This window comes from Laetiporus sulphureus, assembly GCF_001632365.1.
Source record: "Laetiporus sulphureus 93-53 unplaced genomic scaffold LAESUscaffold_65, whole genome shotgun sequence".
Taxonomy (NCBI): domain Eukaryota; kingdom Fungi; phylum Basidiomycota; class Agaricomycetes; order Polyporales; family Laetiporaceae; genus Laetiporus; species Laetiporus sulphureus.
Window position 1 is genome coordinate 9,943 of NW_024468574.1, and position 11,059 is coordinate 21,001.

General features: G+C 46.0%; 2 protein-coding genes across 2 annotated transcripts; one reads left to right on the top strand and one right to left on the bottom strand.

Annotated features, from left to right (window-relative positions):
* Positions 1–182: 182 nt before the first annotated feature.
* On the bottom strand, positions 183–2,606 carry LAESUDRAFT_763957 (uncharacterized protein; the record flags this gene model as incomplete). Its single annotated transcript, XM_040913357.1, has 5 exons — positions 183–209; positions 271–1,327; positions 1,412–2,230; positions 2,413–2,522; positions 2,583–2,606. The coding sequence occupies 5 exons, from the start codon at positions 2,604–2,606 to the stop codon at positions 183–185; spliced, it is 2,037 nt and encodes a 678-aa protein (XP_040758868.1).
* Positions 2,607–9,095: 6,489 nt separating this feature from the next.
* LAESUDRAFT_763958 (uncharacterized protein) lies at positions 9,096–10,999 on the top strand (the record flags this gene model as incomplete). The annotated part of the gene is made up of 8 exons (XM_040913358.1): positions 9,096–9,288; positions 9,354–9,749; positions 9,817–9,990; positions 10,046–10,449; positions 10,511–10,524; positions 10,574–10,659; positions 10,705–10,861; positions 10,924–10,999. 8 exons carry the CDS (start codon positions 9,096–9,098, stop codon positions 10,997–10,999), a joined length of 1,500 nt encoding a protein of 499 aa, XP_040758869.1.
* Between the last annotated feature and the right edge of the window lie 60 nt (positions 11,000–11,059).

Sequence of the window (11,059 nt, forward strand, 5' to 3'; positions counted from 1 at the left end):
GAAGGGGTGTTTCCCACATCGTACACACAGCTTCTTCTCCAGCCATCCTTCTTGTTCCTTGGTGAGGGTGGATACTCGATTCACGACCATTGCGTTGGGGTCTTTCGGGGCCCGTGGTGCCGATGATGATGATGTCGTAACCGTTCCATGTTGTCCTGCCTTGTCGGCTCTGAACTTGGACTCTAATTGAAGGCATAGGTCGAGATATTCTGGCCATGTGATGGGGTCAGAAATTCCTAGACTGTCTCGTGTGACCATTGCCTGGCGTACGTCCTTGCTTCGGTGTTCAGCGATGTAACCGATGAGTGCAGTGTGCCCTAAGTTGGTCTTAGTGGCCCATTGACGGAACTGTTCTGCGAAGGATACCATTGTGGGATACGTCTTGCCGCAGATATCCTTCAAATGCTGCTGCACATCCTTGTCCGGGTCGAGGGTCCTGTAGTTCACTTTAAGAATGTTGACGAAGTCTTCCCATGTGCCAAGTGCCTGCCGTGCTGCTGCTCTGGTCGCATATTCGGACATGTATGTGAACGCGCCACCTTCCAAGTGCAGTAAGGCCGTGGTAATCTTGTGTTCATCGTCGTTAATCTCATTCCACCGCATCCATATACCGAGTTGTTGGAGCCAGTCCTCCAGACTTCCTTTGCCCGAGTAGTGTGGAGGTTCAGCAATTTTGATGTGTGGCTTGTGCGATTGGACCGTGCTGGATGTTTGACCTTGCGTCGTAGTGACGCTGCTTGCTTTGAGCGAAGCTAGCTCATGTCGCAGCTTGACGTTAGCTGCCTTGATTTCCATCATTTCTTTGCCTGTATCGAGCATTGCTGCCTGGGTTCCTGTGAGCTCGTCATTCAAAACTGTCATATGCACGTCTTGCACGAGGATTCTATCCTTGAGCTTCCCGATCTCCGTCTGGAGCATTCCCTCCTTGAGTCGGTGTTCGCTCTTGTTGTTTTGGATCGTTGATTCAAAGGCTTTCTTGTGCTCGTACATCTTGTTTCCGAGCACATTGTAGACCTTGGCGATCTCAGTAGTGACCGTGAGCTTCATTGCCACGATTACCCATTCACGGATGTGGTCTGGGACTTCTCCGGGAGCGGATTGTCTGAGAGCATCTTCCAGGTACTCGAATTGGTGTCCATCAAACTCCCAGATGGGTGGGACGTAGGCTGGTACAAGTGATGGTGTCGGGGATGCTGGTCCTCCGACTTGTGATGCAGAGTCCTGCGGTCCTAGTGCAGGTTCTGGTGAATTGCGCTGCGAGGCGCGTGGGGTGCTTCCGTCATGTGCTGACTCAACGTTTGTATGCAGAATGTCATCCATTCTTTGCCTGAACGTGGATGCGTATGCACGATCAGCTCCTTCCATTGTGATATAGATGTAGTTAAACTAATTGAAGATGAAGCCTAGGTACTGCTTGTCCTTGACTTTCCCAATCTCCCTGACGATCTCGTCTAACCTCTGCTGCTTCCCTATCTCCTTGAAGTTGATCCTTCCTATTTCTAGGCAGCACGTGTTGATGACCTGTTTGTCGACGAAGGTGTATTCACGAGTTCCCGTGTAGAGATCTGCGCAGACTTTGTCTAACTCCGATGCGAGGAGTTGTACCTTCTTTCGTTTGTCCTGATCAATTCTCTCCCAGAATGCTCCTAATATCAGTTGTAGTCTGAAGCGGGTAGCGGAGACCTGCTTCTTAAGTGTTTCGATGTGGAGGGTGGGCCTGACTTTGGACGGAAGAGGGCGAATGGGTCGTGCGTGTGTGTTGACCTTAACGAAGTTGGGAAGGGGTCGCACTGGCTGTGGAGCAACAATGATGGGGGGAACGGCGTTGGAGGTGATAAGCTCTGGGGGTGGTGCCGGCTTGCGACTACCAGTGGTAAGACGTCCCTTTCTGGGCTTGTAGCGTTCAAGCGGTGGGGTGTGATCGCGTGGCTTGCAGATGATTCCGCGCTTTATGATGTGTGTGGTATCTACAACCCTAGCTGCTGCTCGCTGCCTGTCTGTGGATGATGCACCTAGTGACGCAAGTGTGAGAAGCCTTCCACGCTCCTTGTTGGTTTCCTGATGCTTGTAGTGGGCGTCAAGGTCGATCCTGGGGGTGGCCTTGCGCTTTGAGGCTTTGGGCAGCTCAGAGTCTTGCTGAGGCTCACGCCGGGTAGAGATTGGATTGGAATGTATGTCAAAAAAGCCACGCGCTACGGCTGAAACTGCTTGCGCTGAAAATACGCGGCCGCTTGTGTTAAACACTAAGCAGGGGCGCAGAAAATGTCAGATTGTTTCTAATGTCACGGTAACACCGGACAAGAGATCAAAAAGACTAAAAAGGGACAGTCACGTGGAACGTGCCGCCCTGATCCCCCTGATCCCAAAGGTATCCCCCTGAACCCTATGTGGCGCAAGAGCCTGTTGACTTACTGGTCAATGTTGACAGACGCAGGAAAGGGCGAGAGATATATGAAGGAGCTGGTGAGCTCAGTGGGTGCTACAGGTAGTAGACGAGGAGAAACAATCTGAGGTTTCGTCCCCTACATGGCTGGTCTTATATACACATACAGCAGGCTATCTTACCTAAGCTACCTATCTACGGGTATAAGCAAATGGCCGTACATGAAACAATAGGATGTCCGGAAGTAGAACAATAAGTGGGAAGATCGATGGTTGCCGCAGTAATGCGTGTGCACATCGTGCCTATCTTGGTTTCCCTTTTGTTCTCCGATGTGAACATCGTACCTATCTAGGCTTCTGGCTAAACTAATAGGAAGCGGAAGGCCGATGCATAACAATAGTCCTTGTTCCCTTTGTTCCCAAATGGGTGCCTCTATTGTATCCTGGAATAGACAGGTCCGACCGTATCATCCACAGGTCTGGACCATAACATGTGATGTGGACTATCACCTGATCTCTACGCATCGCGTCTGTGGCTGAGTGGCATGAGATATTGGTGAAGCACGTGATCTGTGGTGTGAGAAAAGTCACGTGCGGACTTTGTGGCGAAAATCTGTGACACACGTTGAGAACTCCGAATTGCAAATGGAGGATTCCGCTGCATAGATTATAGTACGTGCAGTAGAACAGTCGATCGACGATCAATAAAGGCAAAATGGTATAAAGGTGTAATGGAATATCGCGAATATTAGAAAGAAAAAGGAGGCACATACCGTGCTAGTGTAAACGGATTTGCACAGATCAACCCAAGAGTTAGATCACTTCCTCTTAATGAGAATCTCCAGCAACACGGACTTCGTATTCTCGAGGAAGGAAATCAATGCAAGTCATTATAAATTGCGGTCAAACCAGAAGACCCCAAAGCAATATAAAATGACAACAAACGGATAACCTGAAGAAGCGCATCTGTTTAAATCACAAACAGATACAAGTCGAGGTTGTGTAACAACTTGATTTGCAAACAAGTTGACACCATTGATTAAATCACAATCAATGAAAATAATCGACAGCCAGTATAAGGCCTTGTAGTCGATCTATGCCTCGCCGACGGTTGATAACTCCACACCGTCGCAAAAGAATAGAAATGCTATACGAAAATACAAATTTTCTGTGATGTTCAGAAAGTATCTTCGCAAGCGGTATAGCAAGCATTTCGTCAAGCCCTGTCAGCAGAATTAGGCCTAGTTAGCCAATTCATTTAAATCATCTATATCGCCTCTCGTGCAATAAAGTCTTCTTCATATAAAAAGACACGAGCTTAATAGGCAATAAGGGCATGACACCATAACATCAAGTTCCCGTGCACTCAATCAACCTTTGTCATTTAAGGCAGTACTGGCAGCTTTGAGCGCCATAAAAATACAATAAGCCCGACATGACTGGTAAAGCATCCTTACATCACAAGGATGGAATACTCCAATATGAATATCTTTAGTCGAAAAGGCGTCCGGAGATAATAGGAGATAATAATATAACTCTCAGTAATCGAAACTGCTCAATCGCTAACGGACCCTTCTCAACAAAAAGAAATTCGGAGATATTCACCAAGGTTTATAAGAGACAATACCTTCATTAAATCAGCGAATAAGGCTGGGGAGCCAAAAATCATTCGTTGAGGGAACTTTCATTAAACCAAGAATATGCTGACCGAACATTCTTGGCAATACCGATGGAAAGATTCTAATCCCTGCAATCGATCACATTATGAAGGATCAGGTCGATCAGCAAAACACATCAACCGGCTACATGCGAGTCTAGCCGATGACCGCCAATAAACCGTGAGTAAAGGTTGAAAAATTACCTTTCTCTTGATTATTCAGAGGAACAGGACACCGCTTAAAATCAATGCAGATAATAAGTAAATCAGGCATCCAGTGTTCATGGAGATTTGACTCCACTACAACCGGTAAAAGGCTCTACTATTCCTAACCGGCCAACGAACACCTGATAGACAAAAAATGAATTATAATTCATTGTCCTTATTACATTGCCACCTATTCGGTACCACCAAAGCATACAAATCATTGCTTGTCTTTAGAGCTTCTCTCACTGCTGCTCACACGATCAGTTCGAACTTGCCTCATATTCGAAGACAATACATCCTTATGTCCCTTATATAAGTCAAACCTATTTTCCTGACTGGCAGCTTTAAGCGTCACTATAGTCAAGGATGTTTGCACTTGGACGTAAATAAGGAGGTCTTTCGACAAAGGCACTAAATGTTCCTACGATCAAAATAAAAAGTTGAATCTGTCCGGCAATACTTAATTGTATTTTGACGGACTACTCAATGAGCCTAATAGCAAAAAGAGATCAACGCTCTTGCGCGCAATAGTAACGAACGACTAAATCAGCTAAATAACCTAACGACATCCACTGGAGTGCGGCAAATGCTATAAGTTTTATGCTTTATGCAATTTTTCTATGCATCATGCATCTTTTTAAGAAAAATATAAAACACCGCACGACGAAGGGGATGAGCAATAACAGTTCTGATTCATTGGTACTTCGGTGTTGGGCTGAGCACCCAACACACACGATCTACGAGTACCTCGTTCCTACATATAAATTGCCTAATATGCGCACAAGACCTCGGTACACGAAGGGTAATTAAAGAGCAAACCTGAATTTTCAAACGACCATATTATCTGTCTACATCACTGGCAGATACAAGTGGAAATGCTATGTCCAGGAGAACATAACCTCGAAGAGGGGGTAGAAAAGCAAAAATCGCTAGCCATATATTATAAATTGCGACCAAAAAGTAAAGGTCCTGATGCAATATAAAATATATAGCAACCTCTCGAGAAAACTCCGCCAGATGAGGACAATTCCTTCAAGCATTCACTACCACTTGAACTAGTGTAGTCAACGACCACATGCATTATAAATCACAGTTCAAACAAAATGAACCCTAATGCGATAAAAAGTGCATGCTTCAAGAGACCTACGTCTACAAAAGACGTCAAAACTGACTTCAAGACAGAACATAACCCTCAAGGTTTCAGATCCTTATTGAGCAAATAAGAGACAAGCTCCTCAAAACGTATCGAAATATTCCATAATCCATAAAATAGAAACTTGTGCTATACCAATAAGAAGAAAGACAGTCCACAGTCCACATCACTGACTTTAAAAGAACGTTCAGGACCTGGTGTCTAACTTTAAAAAGGTATCTCCAAGCACACATAAAAGTTCTATTATAGGGATTGGCAATAATGATGACACCACGTTTCTATCAAAAGGAATCTTTATGCTGCTGTGAATGGGTAGCACTGGCCGCTTTGAGCACCATGGAAGTGCACTAAACCTAACCAGTAGTAATTCCAATTGATCTTAAGGAAACAGTTCGTCATGGACTAGTTATGAGACTCGGATCATTAGTGACATCTAGTACTCTCGCCTATATAACTCCTCGAAGAACTAGGATGCAAAAGGACCTTAAGCACACCTTGGTGGAAGATCATTTTATTCCTGAAGCAAATAATCAACACCTAGTAGCAAGGTTCAGTTCATGGTCACGACTTAAGTTGCGCCTTGCATGTAAAAGGCTGATAAAATCACTGCGATACTTCAAGTCAAACACGGACAACCTGCTGCGTTGGTATTTGAATGACGGAATGTGCTGCACTTCACTGTGCCTTTAAGCATCTCAGATCTTTTCACCTCGACGAAGTAAAATTGGATCAAAAAGGAACGAACCGACGTGCAAAACGTTATCCAGTTATATTAGTCACTTGTGCTGTCCTTGATAATCCTGCGGAACTTCCGTAAAAGTGGGAGCAAAGCCCAACACTTCGACGGAGCTCAGGCCTTAAAAAGGGGGTACTGTCACAAATACAGTCCTTGTGACCCTAACCATTCTCATATAAATACCCTAAGCGCCAGCACTAAGCGCTGGACCAGGCTATACATCACTTAGCCAGGTATCCAAGCGCACATCTGTATATTACACGGATGGTGCTGACGCACATAGCATATTACATTACATATGCTGGTATAGAGAATAGGTTACACGGGTTACCTGTGAAGGGCTAGATCCAATATATAGTCTCATGTCCTCGCGTGACCTCCAGCAGGCTATGCTGCTACAAGGGCCTACAGCCGAAAGGTGCCCAGTAAGCGTAGAACGAAGAAAATCTAGTCACGTGACTAAAAGCCCTAAAAAGGAATACGTCACAAATGTGCCGATCATATACAATCTGACACAATGGATCATATCACGATCATAGTTCCCAAGGGAACCATTGAGTCCTACAATAGATTGTATCGGCACGTGACTTATCGGGATCAACCAGAGATCAATTGACTAGTCGCCGATATAAGTCCTGGCCATTAAGCCACATAGGACTTGCGACCTATTAATAGTCATGGAGATAGATCTCATAGCATCTATTAGACTGAACCAACCAACCTCAATCCTAGTCTCTCCAAGAGACCTGCTAAAGGATTAGAGCAAGGCAGTCTACGCTATCCTTATCCCGAAGATACGACAGAACGGCCTTTTACTAGACTTAGCATATGTGACAACCCGATCCCCGAACAGGATCCTCAATAGGGTTGCGACATTAAGTCTGAGCCTTTCAGAGCCATAAAAGGTCTAGAGTAATCTCAGACATCATTGTGCACAGTATATCACATGCGAATCACATAATGATGTCACGAGTCCAGACCTATCTCAAGTACACATCACGTACAAGCTCAGATCCACAGACCGGATAAGATCTGACCCTGATAAGAGGCCACCGATCCGGCATCTAAAGAAGTCTTGATCCGGTTCCCACTTGATATTAGAAGAAGCCATGACTGAGTCTTCTATAGACTCCTGTATTAGTCTTGGCCGATATCAAAGTGGATCTCCGGGGCACTGTCGGGTGTTTCACCTTGACAGTTGTGGGATACGTAATTCCTGATGGAAATACGTAAACGTCTAGTGGGGATCCAAAGAGGTTCCTTCAGTTAAGGGTACTCACGGTGCAAGCCATGGTCCAATAGATACACGTAGTTATAATAAGGTCATAAGGTCATAAGGTCATGAGCAATGAAGCGGCGCCATTAGAAGGTATTTGGCGCAGCACCTCATCGTATGTGTACAATAAGGTAGGTTCCCACACTGGCTCGATCTGTAGGTCCATACCCAGTATCAGGGGTCCTGGATCTAACATACTTGCCATATAAGGGTTCCTAGTATACATACGTATTATAATATGAAGTAGGATAGACGGTATATCAGGGTACTCCCCTGCTTGTATATATACTAGGGTCAACTGGGAGTAGATCCCCAGTTCTATCATACTTCTCCACCTGGGGCTCACTCCTATCTGAGTCCTAAGGGACTGGCTAGCAATCTAGGTCAATGACCGTTCGACATGGGACTTCAGGCCGCCCAACTGAGGGCCTGCTTGTAGTTGTGTAGTGATACACATTATCCTGCCACCACCCTCTCTAGTCGCCATATCACGTCGACCATTATGGGTTGGTTCTGGATGTTAGAGGTAATTCATGTCTAGTCAGGACTACATAGGTGCTGACACATTAGCTTGTGTTCGGAGACTATTCCCTAGTAGTTCGTGACAAAGATGCATTCTAGGAAACAGCTCATCATGAATATATGTTATTTTTATTACTGCTTATTGCCCTACAATGTGAACTCTGTGCGCACCTTGACCGGCGCTTAATCTGGTGGCTACCGCAACATTATTTGATGTCTAAATCCTGGTCTGCCACAAGAAAAATATTTCCTTGGCTTAAGATGCATTCTAGGGAAGGGCACATCACAGAAGTAAGTCATTTAGATTGCTACTTATGGCCCTAGAATGTGAACTCTGTGCGCACCAATTACCTTGACTGGCGCTTATTCAAGCGCCAAGTTTCTCACAGGCACGTGACAGCAAGCCTTGTTGCCGCAAGATGTCTGCGGTGACACCCACAAACTTGACTTTATGCATATACGCTATCTGAGATATGGACGCAACACAAACATCATTCTCTAGTATCTCTGGAACATTCTACAGCAAAGACAACAGCCTTGAGATGCTTCAGCCAGTCCCATCAAGACCGTTTCATGCAAGATCAGGTCAGTTGAGACTCGACGCTAACTAGATCTGTGGCCAGTGGTCCTGATCATCTACAGAATTCAATAGTTCTCCCATTCTTTCCAGCTCTTCTTCTTCCCGTATCAGTCCTTTTCAGAGCAGTTATCATGATGAACACTACAGCACCTCCGATCCAGCCAGCACAGAGACTCTATTCTTGCCACCAACACCATTCAATCGCATGCATAACTTCTGCAATAACTCAGTGGGTACATTTTCTTTAAATCATAAGCCAATTGATCAGACAAGCTGTAGGTGAGCATGCTGCCATCAATGCTTTCTCCCAGCCTCACTGAAGCCTCTCATCAAGTATTGCTCTCACAAAATCGCGCATATAGCGACCTCTTCAGCAAATATACACACATTGAAAGAAAGTACAGTCAAATTCAAGCACAACATGGTGCTCTAAAGTAAGTAACGGCTTAACTACACTCATCGGCATGCCACTAGCTATGCTCAATGTCATACAGAGATGTCTATAATGGCCTGCTCCTGAGAATCCAACACGTTGAAGGCACGAATGTCAGTCTTGCAACGTCGTCAGTCAACCATTCATTCATGCTGCCCCCTGCTGCTCCCTCTCTTGCTGCTGATCACTCGTCTACACTTTTGGCCGGCCCGCTGGAGCCCTATGACCCAGATAATTACCCTGCAACTGGACATCTTGGTCATGGAGAAATAGGAGGACCGCCGAAAATTGTGACATTGCCCATGGCATCAAACACAACTCTACGACTCGCAATGGCATCCAGTAAGTGCACAGTGATGAGGAATCTTTAAATGCTACTAACCCCGTTAGATCTGCGAAAGCTGCAGTGAACCCAGAAAACTATGAGTTCATCGAGGACCGCAATGGCAGAGCTGTCTCCGAAGCAAGAGCTGAGGACATAAGGAACTTTGCGCATGCAATCTGGCATCAGCTTCGACAGAAGGGGAAGGCGACACCTAAATGGGGGCTCATAGACGCAGAGTCACTCACATTGTACCTTGACATGATGGCGAGGCACTTCGAGGAGATGCGTCTTTGTGACTCTCATTGGAAGGCCAAGAAGCTTGCAACGATGGCTTATCTGACCTTCTACAAGTATCACGTCAGGCTCAAGGCAGAGGAGCAGAATAAGCCTCAACCTAAGCCAAGATTGCTGAAACGCCGCAGCAAGGACAGCCCGATGCACCTTTCAAAGCGCCGCAAGTCTTCTAGAGGTACCCTAGGTGACGTATACTAATCCATGCGCTGCCAGTATCTGGTTACAATGAATCTGATGCAATTTTACAATAGATACGTCGTCCTATCCCTCTGGAAGAGCGATGCCAACTGCACAGCCTCAGCCAGCTGCCTCTTCAAGCTCATCTGCTGCTGAACGAGTGGCTGCAATGACACCCCATGCTCATATTCCCCCCAAGTTCTCCGAACCCACCATTTTCACGTCTCAGAAAGCAGCCATTGTAACCGGTAACGCTTCTCGTGAATAATTGATGGCGACCACTGATGTGACAGTATGCTGCAGATGTATGCAACACCGATGGCCTCAACACTTCAGTCTCGCTGCCAGCAAGTTTCTCTATTACTCGTACCACTGGCAAAATGCCATCGCTTCAACAGGAGCTCACTAATGCTACTCAAGATGCTGCCGCCATGCTTGCAGTCCAGACACAGCCAACGGCATGCAATATGCCTTCATCATGCGACATGAATGATGTTCTTGCCACCACCGAGTCCACTACTACACCCATTACTGCGAATTCCAATGCCTCACTGTCTGTCATCGATGACGTTTACTCTCAGTCCATCTCCCTGGAACCAATCTTTGGTGCACTTCCCATGGACAGCACTAACACGCATGAAACAGATGACATTTCTGCTACAGATTCTCTGCCGCCGTCTGAGGTGCCCGGGGCACACATGCTAGAGGTCAGCAAGCTGTACGCTATGCATACTGGAGATGATGCTAACACAATCTTGGCGTTTTCAGATTGTAAACCCGCTGTACGTGTGGATAGTCATTTCGGAACTATGGTGCTCACAGCATCCTTAGCCAATGCATAACAAGCCTACGCGCTCGTGAAAAGCAACGCGCAGCCTCAGGAACGGAGTTGGCTTCCGCTGCAAGCAGCAAAGATAGTACGAATACTGCATAGATGGCTTCGCATTGCTGATCTCGTGTAGGTGCCCTACTTGCCCTTGCCCAGATCGCTTCTGGATCGCAGGCATCCTCTGCTCAAGAAGATGTGGCCACACATCCAACATTGGCTTTCGAAGTCAAGCAGAAGAATCAGACAAAGCCAGTGAAGCTGCATTACAACAAGAATTCGAACTCTGTCAGGTGCGTCTTATGCATCATAACAATCCATTGATTTATACACGTAATGTGTCAGTTTTGTGTAGGAATCTCTATCTCAAAGACTACCTTGAACTCCATCCTAACGCAACCGATAAGAATGCTTTTGAAGCGTCATTCTGAGGCCTTTCACCCGACGAGCTAAAGGTATGTACTCTCGGGATTATGGTGCATTGGAATACT